The sequence below is a fragment of the Ciconia boyciana genome, chromosome 10 (assembly GCF_034638445.1).
Source record: "Ciconia boyciana chromosome 10, ASM3463844v1, whole genome shotgun sequence".
NCBI classification, from domain to species: Eukaryota; Metazoa; Chordata; class Aves; order Ciconiiformes; family Ciconiidae; genus Ciconia; species Ciconia boyciana.
In genome coordinates, this window is record NC_132943.1 from 36,294,305 (window position 1) to 36,312,078 (window position 17,774).

At 37.6% G+C, this 17,774-nt stretch overlaps 1 protein-coding gene across 2 annotated transcripts in view; it reads right to left on the reverse strand.

Moving 5' to 3' along the window:
• COL3A1 (collagen type III alpha 1 chain) overlaps positions 1 to 17,774 on the reverse strand; it is a 53,640-nt gene that overhangs the window by 13,868 nt on the left and 21,998 nt on the right. Inside the window, exons 5-32 of one of the 2 annotated variants that reach the window (XM_072874140.1) lie at positions 16,588 to 16,659; positions 13,021 to 13,086; positions 12,362 to 12,415; positions 12,089 to 12,142; positions 11,252 to 11,305; positions 11,041 to 11,094; positions 10,552 to 10,605; positions 10,012 to 10,056; positions 9,754 to 9,807; positions 8,739 to 8,783; positions 7,964 to 8,017; positions 7,359 to 7,457; positions 7,187 to 7,231; positions 6,966 to 7,064; positions 6,127 to 6,180; positions 5,884 to 5,991; positions 4,605 to 4,658; positions 4,383 to 4,481; positions 3,152 to 3,205; positions 2,696 to 2,794; positions 2,492 to 2,545; positions 2,306 to 2,359; positions 1,720 to 1,773; positions 1,281 to 1,334; positions 1,024 to 1,068; positions 835 to 933; positions 629 to 736; positions 13 to 66 (exon numbers count right to left, since the gene is read on the reverse strand). In XM_072874140.1, the coding sequence (XP_072730241.1) occupies positions 13 to 66; positions 629 to 736; positions 835 to 933; positions 1,024 to 1,068; positions 1,281 to 1,334; positions 1,720 to 1,773; positions 2,306 to 2,359; positions 2,492 to 2,545; positions 2,696 to 2,794; positions 3,152 to 3,205; positions 4,383 to 4,481; positions 4,605 to 4,658; positions 5,884 to 5,991; positions 6,127 to 6,180; positions 6,966 to 7,064; positions 7,187 to 7,231; positions 7,359 to 7,457; positions 7,964 to 8,017; positions 8,739 to 8,783; positions 9,754 to 9,807; positions 10,012 to 10,056; positions 10,552 to 10,605; positions 11,041 to 11,094; positions 11,252 to 11,305; positions 12,089 to 12,142; positions 12,362 to 12,415; positions 13,021 to 13,086; positions 16,588 to 16,659 (1,839 nt within the window). The remainder of the gene's footprint in view (positions 1 to 12; positions 67 to 628; positions 737 to 834; positions 934 to 1,023; positions 1,069 to 1,280; positions 1,335 to 1,719; positions 1,774 to 2,305; positions 2,360 to 2,491; positions 2,546 to 2,695; positions 2,795 to 3,151; positions 3,206 to 4,382; positions 4,482 to 4,604; positions 4,659 to 5,883; positions 5,992 to 6,126; positions 6,181 to 6,965; positions 7,065 to 7,186; positions 7,232 to 7,358; positions 7,458 to 7,963; positions 8,018 to 8,738; positions 8,784 to 9,753; positions 9,808 to 10,011; positions 10,057 to 10,551; positions 10,606 to 11,040; positions 11,095 to 11,251; positions 11,306 to 12,088; positions 12,143 to 12,361; positions 12,416 to 13,020; positions 13,087 to 16,587; positions 16,660 to 17,774) is intronic. The other variant, XM_072874141.1, reaches the window with a different exon arrangement.

A 17,774-nucleotide genomic window follows, 5' to 3' on the forward strand; every position in this document is an offset into this window, starting at 1 on the left:
AAGACTACTCACTCTCTCTCCTCTCCCACCAGGAATGCCATCAGCACCTTTGCCACCGGGTTCTCCCTAGCAAGCATAAGACATAAAAAGCATAAGCAAGAAGCAAGGATAAGATGAGCGGGGGGGGGGGGGGCATGGAATTAAAACATTACTGAGGAGAGGATCTCATACTGAGGGTATCTCGATAACCAGATTTCCTTATTGTGATCAAACAAATCTAAAATTGGGGATGACATTCTGCCCAGTATTCAGCATCAGATACTGAGTACTTTGATGAAAAAAAACCTAAATTGATTCAAAATGGAGTCTATGCCAAACTGTTTGCCCATGGTATGAACTATTCTCATTGTTTATTAGCTTCATTAGAACTGTTTTGACCTACCCCTCCACCAAGAGATCTAACACGGCAAAATATCTAGCATATTTTAAGCCAGGTGAAAAATCCAAAATTTTTCAACATAGAGGACCCATATCACACTGCTAAATCAACAATACTGCTACATAGTCAGTACCTCTGAAATCAGGCCAAAAGTGAAGACGTGAACAAACCCAGTGCCTTGTGGGAAGCTAACACTGAGTTAGCATAAAATTGGCAGAGCGTGTGCATGGGTGTGTATGGGTGTGTTACCTTATCCCCTTTTGGTCCAGGACTTCCAGAAGCTCCTCTTTCTCCTGGCATTCCCTGTAAGCCAGGCAGCCCTGTGCCTCCAGGAGCACCAGGGGGTCCAGGAGGACCCTAAAGAGTAACAAAAATTATTTGGAAAAGATTAAAAAAAAGAATATGATCCTGAATGATGCACATAATAGCAGGAAGCAAGCAATGGGTATGGGTACCTTGGCACCTTCTGAGCCAGCAGGACCTGGCCCACCTCTTATTCCAGGAGGTCCTGGAGGACCCTGTGCACCACGTTCACCTGGGATACCATTTTCACCCTGTGACAAAGAAATGTGTTATTCTTTGTTGTCAGGCTCATGGTTCATTAATTCCTTAATGTAATTATAGAACTGTTGCTGTATGCTTACCTTAGGGCCTGGGAATCCGGGTGGTCCAATATCACCTTTTGGCCCCTGTTTATGAGAAAATAAATGCAAGTTATCCATGCACTGTACTTAGTAAATCTGCATTGTGGTTGGCACCCTGTTTCTCTCGCCTATTATCCCTTAAAGCAGACTTCGCTGCTCTGCAGAGTGCTGATAGCTGTCTGAATTTGGAAACGTAATCTAGGAAGAGCTTGTCATATATTTTTTGTTGTTTTTTTAAAAAATAAACTACTGCTTACTGGTTCTCCAGGCTTTCCATTCTCTCCAGCTGGTCCTGGTCCACCAGGCAATCCCTATATGAAGGAACAGTATTATCATCTCTGTTACATAGATAAATTATGCATTTTCCTATCTAATAAATTTTTTTGACACAGAGATGTGAACCCAACTCATTCCAATCCTTTACAAAGTAGGAGGTGCTAATTTGATAGCTAGAGGTTTTATGTGACATTATCTACTGAGCTAGCCATGTGGTTTGCAGTTATGAAATACTAAGCAATAACTTCTGTCAAGCGGTTGATCTGTCTTACTTCAAAACATGATGACATGCACCCTAATGAAAATGTTTAGAGGCCTCCTTTTTTTTTTTTTTTCTTTTATTTTTTTGGGGGGGAGGGATGTGTGTGTGTTAGTCTATTAAAAAGAATCAGAAACCAATAAACAATAAACACACAGCACCTGGAGGCCGGGTGAACCTGCTGGTCCTGGTTCTCCTCTATCTCCAGAAGCACCCTAGAATCAAACAAAAGAGGAAAAAAAAAATTGTCTGAGAACATTTCAACATATAAACAGCTCCACACCACCTCTCATCTATGCCTCCTTATCATGATCTGATGACGACATTGCACAACCCCAAAGACTAATGTATCTTGGTGTTCCGGTATTTGCTCTTCTCATTCCAACCATTAGATGTAATTCAGCAGACACATTTATACATGATACTAGTCTGAAATGCTAGCTCTGATAAACGTTAAAGGGAGCAATAATATCCTTCAATTTGAAAAGGTGGTAGATCCCCAAGAGCTCTAAATTGACTTTTCATTTCAACTTATACCAGGTATACCCGATTCAAGTTTCTCCTAACAAAGTTTTGATTTATTAAATTAATGGCAAAGGAGAGCTCTTTTATTTGTCTTCATAAAAGAAGATTTCTTTATATCAGTAAAAATATTTTCCTTCCCCTAAATTCACAGTCTCTGTCTGTAGATGCCAGACCACCTTGGCAATAACTGATAATTGCCTCTTGTGGGACTACCACACTTACGGTAGGTCCAGGAGGACCCGGGAGGCCAACATCACCATTCTTCCCAGCAGGACCCTATACAAAGACAAAATTAGGCTATGGTTATGGGTTGATATAATTTTTATAAGAGTCACTAAATTATTATTAATTAATATTATGTCATTATTAAATTATTATATAATTAAACAAATTGTTAATGAAACTTACAGGTGCTCCAGGCGGTCCACCAGGGCCTCTTTCTCCGTTCTTACCTGGCGCACCCTTACAAAAGAGAAGGATCACATTTAGAATACCTGTTCTGGTCAGCATACAATAACTAAAAGCTGCAGCACCAGATAGTTCCACTATGGAGCAACTTAAGAGTTGACTGATCAAGCATAAGCACAGGAGAAGTGGAGAAAGCTCACCCACCTCATTGCCCTTAGGTCCAGGGAAACCCATTACACCTGGTTGACCACGTGGGCCTGAGGGGCCAGGTGGACCAGCACGGCCAGATTCACCCTGACTACCCTGGGATCAACAAAAAAGAAATTAAGACATGGCATCTGTTAGGTGAAATACATGAATATCCATGACTCATGAAATAGTGAGTGAGGGTGAGATCAGGCTAGAGACATTGTAATTCAAAACTTATTATGCGTTTTGTACTTCAACTAAGCTTCGGTATACTCTGTATTTTAAATAGTATTAAATGACAAGATTTACAGAATGTTATTACAGTAAGACAGCATATAAAGTGCTCTGGTAATTAAAACAAACAAAAAGAGAGACAATCTGACTGTGATAACAAACTGTCATGTAGATACTGTGGGATGAGGGTAAGGTCAATAGGAGAACTAGTAGAAAATATTTGCACAATGTACATACTGGAGGGCCAGGCTTCCCATCGCTTCCAGGGCTTCCTGGAATTCCGGGCAAACCCTGCAATTCAAGAAACAAAAGTGTTATTTTTCAGTTTAAAATGTGTAGTATTAAGTTACATTACATAAACTTAAATGTATAAAAATACATTTTAAACTACTTGCCTGATTTTAACCTCTTTAATAAAGATTAAAACTCCTCCCATTTTCCTCCATCCCATTAAGGGGAAAAATTGGAGAAAGCTAACAAATTCTTTTGTTAGGAGTTTATTGCTTTCTCTGAGAGTCATTGTATATAATCAAGGCATTGGACATTAATAAACGTGCACAAAAATTGTATTCTTTCATTATTTGGGAAGAAAACTAATTTCAGATGGTAAAAATCAAGCAATGAAACAATTTTGACTATGTACCTCTACTTAAAAGCAACACAATTTATAACATATTTTAGTTAACTTGGTTTACATTTTTAAATATTACTTTTGTTATATTTTAAATAATTCATTTTCATTTCCAATAAAATCTTGTTCAGCTCCCAGAAGCCTGCAGTCAGGCTGACTTTTGAATTTCAATGTATTTGTTGTCAGCAATTGCTAATTCTTAGTTTAGCTCACAGAATGTTGTTACATATGTTATGTACATGTAATCCTGTACATATTACACAATAGGTTATCTCTGAAAATCTTGATATGCACTGTGAAAATTTGACCAACAGCTTATTTGCTTTATTTGCAAATAAGCAATAAATATAAGTTAAGTACTTAAGTATATTGAAATATTTAAATTAATGTCTAATTTAATTATTTGTTATATGTAAGTCTATTTAAATAATAATTTAAATATAAGTATATTTAAATACAGTAACCCAAATACCTATTAAATATAATAAACATCATGCATTTTATAATAAATTATAAAATTTGCTAAAATGTACATAGACAATACAGAAAATCATCCAATGCTAATTCACATTAAAGCCATATCTCATGACAGTGCATGGCATACTCTGAGAACTGGGGAGCATGTTCAGCTTCATATAAGCTTCTTTATTCACTTGTGACAGATGTTCTCTGAATGCCCCGTGTCTCTGCATGGTTATCTATTGCACTATGGATATATGCACTCTACTTAAAGGAATTAATGGAAAATTTTTCAAACTGGACTCCTCTGTTGTATCAGCTGAGATGAGGCATCTCTAATAGAGTTTATCTCATTTTCTTGGAGACGTCCTGTCTTACTCTCATTCCAGGAAGACCTGGGCCTCCATCTTGTCCACGCTCTCCTGCGGGTCCACTGGGGCCAGGAGCACCTGGGCTACCACGTTCACCTGCAGGACCCTAAAAAAGAAATGTTGAAATTCACAGCAAGGAAATCAGCATCATATTGAGTCTGAAATTGTCCATTCAAATTCACATTGATTCTCCAGAAGTTTGGGGTGTTTTTTAGAGGAAGACTTATACCTTTTCACCTGGAAGTCCATTGCTACCAGGTAAGCCACGGAAACCGGGGGAGCCCTGCCAAATAAAAGACCAAAATATAGATCATAGGCAATATAAGCTAGGTAATGGCAACTGTTTTTTTTCCCAAACTATTTACCATTAGACATATTATTACGAAAACTAATGAAAGAAAGGGATGGAAATTACACTTCACTGTAGCAAGAAAGTCTACAGAATTATTTTCTCTTTGGATATAACCCTCCCGTTGAAATCATAGCCCGTCCTCCATTATTTTTAACTGGCCCTGCATTAGTTACTTTATTAATGAGTTTTCTAAATTCATATAAAAAATAAAACAAGAAAGACAATCAGTCTTGAACAATTATTTTCTTCTAATTCAATACTGAAAAGAGCTCTATTGTACTGTTTAAATATTTATATTTACTACTATCTCCATTGCTTACAAGAAATTTGAATTATAAAATTTAATTTCCAGCCCCATTTATATATTTAATATGATTAATTTGTTCACTGTGCATCTTTGGTTTCCTCATAGCTTCAGCAAATACTGCAATCAATTTTTAAATTTGGAGTTATAAATAGATCAACACAATTCCCTTTGGTTCAGATGGAAACAGAAATCTAAAATTTGTAAGGGTGTTGCTATGTATTTTGTTGAATAAATCAATTCAGGAATTCTTTTGTGAGAACGCTCTTTGGAAAGTTATCGAATCTACCAGCCAAAAAACCTGTTGGCGATAAAGGTATTACAAAATAGATGACATCCTGACAATATTGTTGTTATTGACATTATTGACATTTAAGATCTATTGACAATAAAGATGTTGACATAAAGACATATCCTGAATGTAGAAGAATTTGTGTTAATTTCACTTTCCAGAACTGAAATTTTATGGTTGTTCATTTTTGTTAACTGGGAATTAAATTTGAAATTTGTTTTGATTTTTTTTCCCCCCATGTAGTTCTTACAGTTTATGGTTGCTTTTCAGCACAAACCTTTCAATACAACTTCCAGGTATATAAAAGATCACTGCTTCTTCAATATCAAAAAAAGAAAGAACTTAATTTATTTCAGATGGAGATAGATTTAAGCACTGCAATTCAGATGAGAAACTAGATAAGAATTCTGCCCAGTTTCGTAACCCAGTTTCATATTGGAATTTGCTGAGAACAGATATGGAGCCAAATTTCTCCTCAAAGTATTTTGAACACCAGATTTTGCTGTCTCTGTATTAACTCAGAATGTACCTCGTGTGCGTGGTCATCTACAGCAGCTTACCCTTTCTCCAGGTGTACCAGGTACGCCATTCTGGCCGGGTTCACCATTTGCACCTCTTTTGCCTTCCTCACCAGGAGGTCCAGGAGCACCTGGGGTGCCGTTTTCACCCTGGCAGCAACAACAACAAAGCCCACCAGTGAAGTTAGAAGACTCCCAAACCCCCCCCTGGGTTTTATATGGGGAATTATTCAGGGTTCAGACTTCCTTGGAAGAAGTCTCTGAATGCATTTTAAAATCACTTACGCGCTCGCCTTTTGGGCCTGGATCTCCTTTTGCACCATTCTTACCAGGTTCTCCCTAAACAGGAGAAAATCCCATTAAAATTATGGATTGCAACAGGGTATTATTCTAGAGCAAATAGATGTACTAAAATACTAAGAAATAGACATGATATCTTTCAAATTATTGACTCATTTTTAATATTTTACATTCTGCAAAGGAATTAGCATGCACTAGTTGAACCTGGATGTGGAATGCATGGGGCTCCTTAAAAATCCAGTAATGGAAAGAAGTGATACAATCTTAAACACCACTGAGTAAAATTTTATGTCTGTTTCTGAGCTATTTCAGACATCATTGAGACTTTTGCTTGAAGTCCCTGAGTATTTTCTCTGACTTTGTCAGAGATCCTTACACATGTGGTGTAAGGCTGTCAGGAAAGAGCCTGCTGGGGTGAATGACAGTATAAGAGTAGGTACAACTCCCTAGGTGTAGTGGACTGTGGACTCAGCCCGTGGGAATTTAAACAGGTGAAATCAGGATTTTAAAACAATACATTTTGTCTAGTGTAGCCATTTTAGACAAGCTATTCTTTTGTTGTGTGTTTCAGAATCGATAGATAATTTAGGAAAGCAAATAAATATTATTCTCATATTTATGTATAATTTTTATATATAGCAATATATGTGTGAAATAAATATATATTTATAAAAATAATTGCCTACTGTTCTTATAAAATAATTTATTAGACCATCTCAAGTGAATAGGACAAATTCAATGGTTGGGGTTTTCTTTTAATGGTATCAGAACTACTTCCACCATATTTGTTTGTACAACCAGTGTAATTAGTATTAGTAACTCACCGGAGTGCCTTTTGCTCCAGGGCTTCCACTTGTACCTGGAGGACCAGGAAGACCGCGGCCTCCTGGCAGACCAGGAGCACCGGGAATACCAGAAGGTCCCTGTCAAGAGTGAACAGCAGACGGGGATGAAGAGAGCACGGCATCGCTGGCCTCTGCCCAGTCCAAACAGCAACCTTCACCAATACAATGCAGCAAAAGACAGCGATATGAAAAGTACCCACCATTTCACCCTTGCCGCCAGGGCTTCCAGCTCTTCCAGGAGGGCCCTGAAAAAATAAATGTATAAATAACCGATGCTGCTAACCTAGGACTAAACCAAAGGACATGTAGGGCTTTGTGAAGAGCAGGTGGCTCTTCACAACACTTCTCAGTTCCCATGTGGTATTTACGTACCTGAGGACCGGGTGGCCCAGCAGAACCCTGAGGACCAGGTTCTCCTCTCTCTCCAGGACTGCCACTAGAACCAGCAGGACCAGGAGGACCAGTTTCACCCTACCAAAAAAACCCCACAAACAGTAAAAGGAGAAAATTAATGGATTTTAGTCTTGTCTCCAGGGCAATCAGTATTAGCGTCATGGCTTCCTCCTCTACTGTGGCATCTTTGTGTGATTTGAGAAGAAGGTTACCACCATCATCACCTGAGTGCATGAGCCAAATCAGCACGGGGACCCAGTGCCGAGGCACACGGTACCCACGCGCTCCAGCCAGCACATGCACAGCTCCTCTAGCTGTGGGAAGTTCACTTGAGCCCCTCCCATAACGCAACATAAAGCATTAGGTCTGCCACTTAATGGTGCTTTGGGGTGGGTATTCGTGAAGGTGACGAGGATAGGGTTTGTCTCGTGCTGCATATGAAAACACATCAGTTCTGGGCTTGCAAGCAGTGTAATAGCAGCCAGAAAAAGTAGGACTTACAAAATAAAGATGTATAGTGACATAAGCTGGCTAACTAGAGAAAGGACCAAATCCTATATTAGTATGCATCTTTAGCTGAATACCTTAAAACCTGGAGAGCCTGGAAATCCTGCAGTTCCAGGGGGACCTGGGGGACCCTTAAAAGTGAAAGAAATACTATTAATGCAAAAGGTAAAAGCCATATGGAATCAATCTTAAGTTAAAAAAATGTCTGATTATGACATTTTTCTCTGAGTAAGGAAACACCTGGCAAAATAGCAAATATAAATCATGCTGTAGAAGATGAAGTTTGGCTAGTCCTAAAATATCACACCTACATCTTAGTTACCCTGACTTTTACATGTTCAGCTAGATTTCTGTGTTGTAAATTTAAAAAACATGAAAGCTATCATTAAAGAGATCAAGTTATAAAAAATGTTCAAAATTTGTTCCAATTATCAAAAAGGTGTAGGAGAAAAAAAAAAGCCAATATAGCTGTTACACATACAAGTGGACATGCTCAGGTTTCTAAGCAAATGGAAAAGAAAAATTTTTGCCCACCTCAGACTGCTAAATAATGTATTTGGTAAGACCATTCAAAATTTGATCTGCATAAAGAACAGCAATTCTATCCATTTGTATGTTCTCTGAAAATCATCTGATTTTGGATTTATGCATTTTCTGATTTACAGTGTTAAAGCTCTCCTATTGCACTGTATCTTAATCAACACAGTTATGAAATAGAATTAAATACCATGCTCATTCTTAAACCAGTGCGCCCCCAGTCTCGGGTTTGCTGGCACTGCAGAACATCAGCTAGAAGTAATTAGACTTGAGCAACCCAAATACTTAAAGTCAAACATCTGTAAGTCATCTTACAGGTGGGCCTGCTGCTCCTGGAGATCCGTCTTTGCCACTGGCACCCTACAGAAAGAAGAGAGGTGTTGGGTACAGAGCACTATCCCGGACACAGAACCCCCATGCTTTAATGCCCATGACTCACAGACCATCTTTTTGTGTCTGTACGTTCCCACTTAGTTGACCAAGACCCAAGGATTCCTCAACTGAAATTCTAAAATAATAATTAACTAAATATTTTGTGAAGGAATATCCAACACTTTACGTGACTTGTACTGTAATGATGAGACAGCAAGACATAAAAATGTATTCTTATTACATTTCTTAAGGAAGTAGCAGTTACAAAGCATCATTTGTGTGCACAGTTCTTAAGGTTAAATAAATAAAATCGCAACAGATGTATATTTCAAAGTAACAGTTACTTCTAATTCACTTAAAAGACTAAAATTTCACTCCAAAAACCTAATAAACAGTGGTATGATTTAAATCCTGTTGCCTGTCTTGTAGACATGTTAGACCTGGTCCACTTTTTATAATAACCAAGTTGCTGGTTATTACACTTTAGCTGTGCTTTGTTGATTGTGTTGGACACTATGAACTCTTACTTCCTTCAGAGCAAAGAATGTACCCCCTAATCTCAGTCGAAGAGTAATTTGATCTTTTTCCTGCAAGTTACTTCTGAGATTGCAGTTTTTCCTCTCTCTGCGTTCTGCTGCTGCCCTTTGCTTCCACTCCTCCTCCCTATTCCTCTTGGCTGAACCTGAGCTTATGCTGAAACACTGAACTCTCCCCCAATGTGTAATCATTTAAAAAAAGAAAATAGAGAATAAGATGATGAACACATTGTGAGTGAGAAGTGTTACATCTTTAATTGGGGACTTAAATTTTTCATGTATGATTTTACAGATGCTATATAGTTTTCTAATCCTTTGCATTACAGCTGTTTTAAGGAAAATCTATGAAATTGGGAATTCTCAGCATATTGAAACAAAGTATGTGCTGCTTCTGCATAAGAACAACAGCTGCAATTACTTACAGGGCCACCAGGATTCCCAGGCCTTCCTCTTTCACCAGCTGGACCTCTTGGTCCCTAGAAAACATAAAAAAATGAGTCTGTTAAATGGCTTCCAAAACAATATGGCCGAGCAAGGCGATGTTGCTCTTATTTGCATATCTTAGTATTGTTCAGTGCATGTGGTGGGGTAATTAAAGTGAAAAGAAAAATGAGTAACTCAGTTAACCAGGAAGTGCCATTGGCACTTCCATTTAAATACTACAGGATACACTTATTTACCGGTTGGCCTGGTGATCCATTTGCTCCAGGAAGACCAGTTTCACCCTGTTATGGAAAGAAAACACCAATGACAGAATGAACTTTGGTGAGAACATTTTTTGGTTTATCCAAGGGGAAGAGACATAGAAACGAGACCACCCAATCCATTGCCCCTTTCTGTGTGGTGCTGAGTGTCCTCAGCATGAACTGAGGTCTATGAGGTCTGCGAAGTCTAAACAAGTGCCAGAACAAAATATTTAAACAGAAAAAAAAATAAAATCAGGAAGACTCAGTCCTTTAATATTATGCAATAAAGTCAGATGATCCAGGCACGTCCTTTCATTTTGGAATCTCATCTTTGTTATGGCTGTAAAATCGGGACATGATATGGTTCAGAAAGTCTAACTCCTTTGGATTGATTCTTATTCTTTTCATGGAGATATTCAATGAGTTTCTTTAATGTTTAACAGATTTTTATAATTGCATAATATGCAAAGCACAGCTATATAACAAATGATAGAGGTTATTACCTATTACAAAGATGACACTACAGTTTTTTACCTTTGGACCAGGAGCACCGCTGTCACCTCTGGCACCATCTTTTCCATCAAAACCCTGTGGGAAAGGAAAACCGTATCTGTGAACAGTATTCCTTTTGCATTCTGGAAAACTTGACTCCTCTTGGCAAAATATTAAGCTTCAAGACAAACTCATATAAAGGGGCATATTTTTAATAATGAGTGCTATCATCTGGAACACTTTTTGAAAGAAAACTCTGAATCCTCCATCTCTCCATGGCCATTAGTTAAGAGAGGATGCTTTTCTGGAAAGCATGCTTCAGTCCAGCATTCGGGATGGAGCTCTACAATTGAGATAAAATTTAACAGTCTTTGTTATGGAAGGTCAGATTACATTGTCCAGAAATGGATCTTTAATTCTATGATTCAGTCTCTTTAGCAGGGAACTGATGACTGAAAAAGCACAACAGTGCAACACCATAATTCAGGTAGAGTAACAGACTCAGCTGTACTCAATATACTCAATACTTACTCGTTGACCTTTCATCCCAGGCATCCCAGGCATTCCAGGGTGTCCCTTGTGACCCTAAACACACAAATATAGAAACATGAATAAATCCCATACATACTGTCTGAAGGGCACAAGCCAATGTTTATCGTGTGTCATGTTCACTTGACTAACTGAAAATGGGAAAACAAAACCTTTTATTAGAAGACCATTCTTATTGGGGGCTTTTCCATACCGGTAATCCAGGGATTCCACGGTCTCCATTTCTGCCTGGTCTTCCTGGTTCTCCCTGTTGAAAGAAAGTAAATTTTTTTGATTGCTTTTCTGTTGCTTCAGTTACTGGCCTAGTAGTCCTAGTAGAGTAGGAGTCTTAGTAGACCTAGATGAGTCAGAATAAGCAGGTGAAACTTCCACCAAATACAATGGGGAAAATTGTATCAGGGTGATGGCTCAGTATATGACTGCCTTCTGAAAAACAGTTGCCAGAATTTATAAACTCAATTTTTACAAGATTTTAGTTAACTTCTAATTTGTTTCAAGCCAACTTTTAGGAAGAGATGATCACAGAAAACTTATTTTTCATGGTGAAACACTCAAAACGGATGAAAACTTTAGCTGATTGTCTTGCTTTGTACTATACCTACTCAGGACTCCCAGCTGCGACACAAAAGATGGTTTTAACAGCGTTAACTCTCAAAGCAAGACTCGAAGGGAGCAGACAACTACCACTACTGTCTGCTTTTCTTTATAACTGCTAATTTATTTTGCACCAGATCAAAAGAGGGTATTTCATGCTTAGGGGGGTTTTTTTGTTGTGGTTTTTTTTTGTTGGTGTTATTGTTGTTTAATGTGTCAATCAAATTGCCTGCTAAAATTGAAACTTTTTTGGAATGGACATTTATACCTAATGTAAGCCAAATCTAGTATCTTACAGTCACGTTGTCAAATTGAGAAATAGGGAGAGGTTAAAATTCTTAAAAGCAATGGTATCAATGTGCTCTGCTATCTCACCATTTAATGAACTTTCTTTCTTCCCATTTATTAATCACTGGATGAATAATAGTGAACTTACATCTTTTCCTGGTGGACCAGCTGGGCCTATCAGTCCAACAGGGCCTGGAGGTCCCTGTAGAAAAATAATTAATATTAACTGTAATAATAAATATTAAGTCTCTTTCAAATAAAAAAATGTATTAGGTGTCATAAAATACTTGTACATTTGACATACATGATAGTAAATAGACAGGATGAACTGTAAAATTTCAATCCACTCCAGTGATGACACAGATTCACACTTGTAAGATCATGCCTTTAACATATATAGTGATAGGTAATGTATACGTACAGGAGGGCCAGGTTGTCCTGGTTCTCCAGGGGAACCTTGGTATCCAGCAGTGCCCTATAATGCAGCAAAAAAACAGTTAAGATGTGAACAGTTACATGCATAATTCCATGGTGCTACTATATTTTATAATAATCTCAGAATCGTAAGGAAAACATTCGTGAGAACTGTCACCAAATGACCAAAGGTGAAATTAGCAGAACCAAGCGGAATACACCTCCATGAAAACAGAACTAAAACTACTCCTCTAAAAGGAGATGTATATCAAAAAACTCAGACCCTTTGTGTGTTCATGGAGTGTGTATTAGGATTCCCACTTTCCTTTAGCTCCTGTCAAATTTTTGCATGAATAAACATTTGGGAATGTTAACAGAGGATGACAGGCAGTGGCATGTCTTAAGACAACCTTAGCTGACACCCCACAGAATTGCAGGAAGTGCAGGGGAACACACGGAGTTAAGCAAGCACAGTATATAGCACTCAGCCATTGAGTCTTGCTGGTGCATAGATGATACAGCCCAATTAAGAGAAGATGACATTTATCCATAAAATTCTTCAGCATAGATTTAATCTGTTGAAAATGTAGCTAATATTTATGACAGAGAAAATGAGAGGCTCGTATAAAAGAATGAGATGATAATGAAAAGATTAATTTTACTTACAGGGGGACCTGCATGACCAGGTGGGCCAGGGGGACCACTGGGGCCAGGGGGTCCTGGAAAGCCAGTCTATAGTGTAGATTAAAAAATAGTCATTATATTAATGTAATATAGCTATAAAGCTTAATGTAGCTGCAAGAGTCACCAATAACTGTGAAATAAATTTTGACGTATTAGTACAGAGAAAAATCCACGGTGACATGCACTTGGTGTAGTAAAAAAGACAAAGGAGTATATAAACACCTTGTTACAAACATTGTCTAGTACCTACAGTCTCTTCAGAATAGATTTCTCTTTGCAGCCTTAGCTAACATACTCCACAAGAAATTTTCAAAGCTGTAACTTTTTCTTTTGAGTCCTCTACTCCACTATTCCACTCAGTTAGCTTTTCAGCTACCTAAACTGGCAGGATAGATAACTGGAACTCTTAATTTGTGAAACAGGGTAAATGAGCTTCAGCTTCTCTGCCATGTAACTAAGCTTTATTAGCCTAACTCTACATCTTCAGTGGTGGAGCCAAAGTGTACTAATAAACTTGCTTGCTAGTCTGTTGATGCCAGATTTTGCTTTCTAAAACTAATTTTAAAATTTCTCACCTGCATTCAGGAGCTATATTACATATGCATATACAACGCATAAGAACTTCATATGATAAACTCTGTTTATGACCCTAGACTTCTTAGAACTTACAGGTATACTGAAGTAAGGCCATATTTTTGATACTTGTCAGTAAGGCAGGCATTTTCACCACTGAAATCTTTTCTGAACTTTAACAGTACTAAGCCATAAAAAATAAATGATGTCTGGACTAACCAAAGGACTCAGAGGATAAAATCTCAATATACGTATGTTTTAACTCAAATCGGTAACACTGTTCCTTATTTTAACTGGTAAAAAGGGAGTAAATATTATTAAGGAAATTCTCAATTTGGGAAGAGTGCTAATATTTCTACTTCCTGTAGCAACAACCACAAAAGCATTTGAAACTGCAAAACAGAAAACATTTCAAAATTAGCACAGCGGTTTCCTGCAGCTATATGTGGTTCTTTAAAAAAAGCTTTTGTTGAATTAAACTTTTCATGGGTTTGATACAGCCAAAACAATCGAAGTATATGAATCACATGAGAATCACTGTGTGCTGCAGTACTGCCAGTATAGGCCATAGATTAATATTGCACCTAATGCGTTTCATGGGATATTGCCATATGGAGTCAGAATAGGTCATGTATTATAGATGTTAGAGGGACATAATTTTGATTTTACAAAATTAATAGTATAGCTATACTATACTGGTATATGTGTAGTATAGTATACTGCTATACTACACATATACTATGTTAATATTAGTTCACAGATTGTCTTTTGTCTAAAAAAGAGAATCATTGTAATAGTTGCTATTATCTAAGACAAGAAGTACACCAAGCGGCAGAGCGGTTAGTTTCTGGGTAAATCGAGTTGCCTTCAATGTGTGAATACAACGAGCAGTCCCTCACTGTTAATTGTTGGAACTCATTTGGTACAAAATCAGTTTGGACTTAGCATGAACTGGAACCATCAACTCATCACTTGCAATCAATTGATTAGACTTATGGCTATAAACAAACAAGACATTTTTTCAAGGTGCACACTGAGGAGATAAACTGATAAGTGTGGCATTTGCTTGCCGCCAGCATCTCCAGACTGTGAACAAATGAGCATATTTTAGTTAGAATACGTGCACTGGTGAAAAGAGACAAAGACAATGTGTGGAGATCACATGAGCAAGTAAAGACAAACTGAAACGTAAAGTACAAAATCAGTCTACAAGCAGTGGAAAGCCACTGGAAAGACAGTAGTGGAGAGATGTGTGACTGAGGAAATACCAGGCATGGTAACCACCCATGGACAAATGCTGGTGCTACAGCTGGCTTTTTTTATTTTATTACTCTTCCAAATTATTTCACTGTGGATATTTATTTAAATTGAAAGTTTAAGTTGAAAATTGATAAATTACATTTATAAGTTAATACATAAACTAATCTATGTAATGTTACTGATAAACATTATTTAGTTCTAGCGAGTTTAGTCACATCTGCCTGTAACTGCTCTGTTACTGGCTTTGCAGCCATGCATTGCATGATGCAATATAAAAGAACATATGACCTGAAAGCATACCGACAATTGTGGCTGAAGACATTCTAAGGCGCCCCATTAAATTTTTTTTTTAACCCAAGTCCAGGGATCAGAGCACAAGAAATCACTGAGCACCTCAGGGAAAAATGCCAAAATAGAGAGGAGTAACCATGTTTGTTAACTGAAAGGTATCTTGGTTTTCTGCCTGGTTCAGCACATCCCATATTAAGACACCAAGTAACAAAATGTAGATGATATGATAAACTGTGGGCAAAAACTGTGAGGAGCTGAATATGAATAAATGAATAAACAAATACAAAACCAGATGGTTGAAGACGACCAATGCATGGATGATCATATTAGCAAATGAACGAGGTGCAGATAAACAGATTAAAAGAAAGGTGAGGACATAATGAACTATATTTCAGGAAAAACAGCTGTCATGATTAGTAAAATTTATTTCACAAGATGGAACCCTGAGAAATAACACGTTTGCTTGGAACTGCCTCGATATGTTACAACATGTGATACCCAAACCTTGTTACGCAGCATTGGACTGAAAATAATGATTATGCTTAATGAAGCACCAGCCAATTTCAAATAATAGCAATTCACCACATCCCCTATATAGCAGATTGCCTGAATCAAGAACGCTCCATGTCATCGGTGATGAATATCTCTAAATCCCAGTGCCTAAAAGGAAAATCATGAGGTGCAACATTTAAATTTATTTTATATGGGAAGCATAGGTCATGCATAAGTCTTTCAGGCAATCCATGCTTCATCTCACTAAAAAAACTGTGAAAAGCTTGGGCCAGGCCTAGCAGGCAGATACAGCATCCTTAGTACACAGTTTGAATAGCTGTGGGTAAAAAAATGGTAATTGTGAAAAGAAAAAGGGAAAAGCTTTTGACTGCTTCTGGGATGAGAAAAAAAAAGATTACGAGGGGTTTACTCACTTGTTATCAGGCAAATTTGGATTGTGGAAAAGTAAACAAGTAGGGAGTGTCATACTGAGTAAGGACAGAATGCTGCTGAATGGATAAAGGAAGATTAGGGACAGTGGAAGAGGTAAAAAAGTGGTGGAAGGGAGGGAAGCAATTAGTAGAAGAATTCCAAAGCAGATAAATGAGGAGGGTATGCAAGGGAGAAAGGGATAAATATTTAGGTGGTATAAGAAAGTGAATCAGAGAGAGATTAGGAGAAAGAAGGTAAGAAAAGGAAAGAAAGAGAGAGAATAGGCAAAAAACCCCAGATAATCTATAGTTACTTTCTAGAATGATATTGCCAAGCAAACTGCTGTCTTACATAGCATTCCACTTGCAGGCAACAATTAAATTAAAATTTATCTTGTTAAATTAAAATCAGGATACATACACATCCAAGGTATAATCTACAAGCAGAAAATTTGTTCTTTAAAAAAAAAGAAAGGTCAGAAAAAAGGCTATGTCATCTTACAATGGGCTGTGGGTAACCGATACCAACTGAACCAGCCTTCACATCATAGGAGTCGTACTGTGGAGAAAAACTCTGTAAAAGAAATAGAGAAAAAGAGAAAGAAAAAAAAAAAAAGAAAAAAAAAAGAAAAAAGGTGATTGCTACAAATCAAATAAGTCTTTTCTTACATTGGTATGGCAAATGTATGGAAATAACTCATTTGTATCTATTGAGTAGTACTTGTTTGACATATAGCTGCCATATTTTTAAATCATCTGTAAAAGAAACCCAGCCAATATCTTTCCTTTGTGGCCATGGTAATGTTAGCTCCCCATGCTGTGTGCATCCGGTTTTCATCTTGACAGCTGGGCCTCAGCTGAGCCAAAAAAATTTTCTTTCTCTCTCCTCTTCTCATTCTTATTTGACTCCTCTTAAGCTTTTTCCCCCATTTTCTTTATCAGCCTCTTTTCTGTTGGCCTTAGTTGTCACTCAAGCAAGATGATGAAATATTTTCTGTTGCACTAAAGAATGCAACAGTTTAACAGTTTATTATTAGTCTCCTCATTTCTTTTAACTGTGACTAATGAATGTCTCATTTCAGAGTATTTTATAGCAAAAAATCTCTTACCTATGTATAAGTCTGTCCTTCCCTGAATTACAAATAAAGTTTTTTTACCTCATGCATGGGAACTTACACATCTCAGAAAACTGAGTGTTACACTTTTTTCCTAATACCATTTTCCATCTTTCCCTTTCTCCCTTCCCATTCACTATGTCACTCCAAATAATTCAAATACAATCATCACTTTTGAGCCCGAGCAGCCAGGTGTCAATGCTTTTGACAATTTATCTTGAAACAAATGGAAGCTCAGTCCAAGGCATGGAGTGAAAATATGTCCTGTGGGCCTTTCTGAGAGCAGACAGTATCTTTGACACACCCATTGACATAAAATGCTGTTTAAAATAAAGAAAACGATAAATTCTACAGTCAGTTTTTCAAGGAATTCCCATGTAAGCCTCTTAATTGGCATATGTTGATTTTATTATGCAGATGTTTGAACAAACTTAGTTGAATAATACGGCATTAACGCAGTTTCTGCATTAATGGCACACAGGTGATTGAGCAGGAAAGGCTGAATACTTGCAGCGTTCTGCCTTGTAACCCAAACCACTCTGGACCCAGCTCCTTCGCTGACCAGGCACAAGAA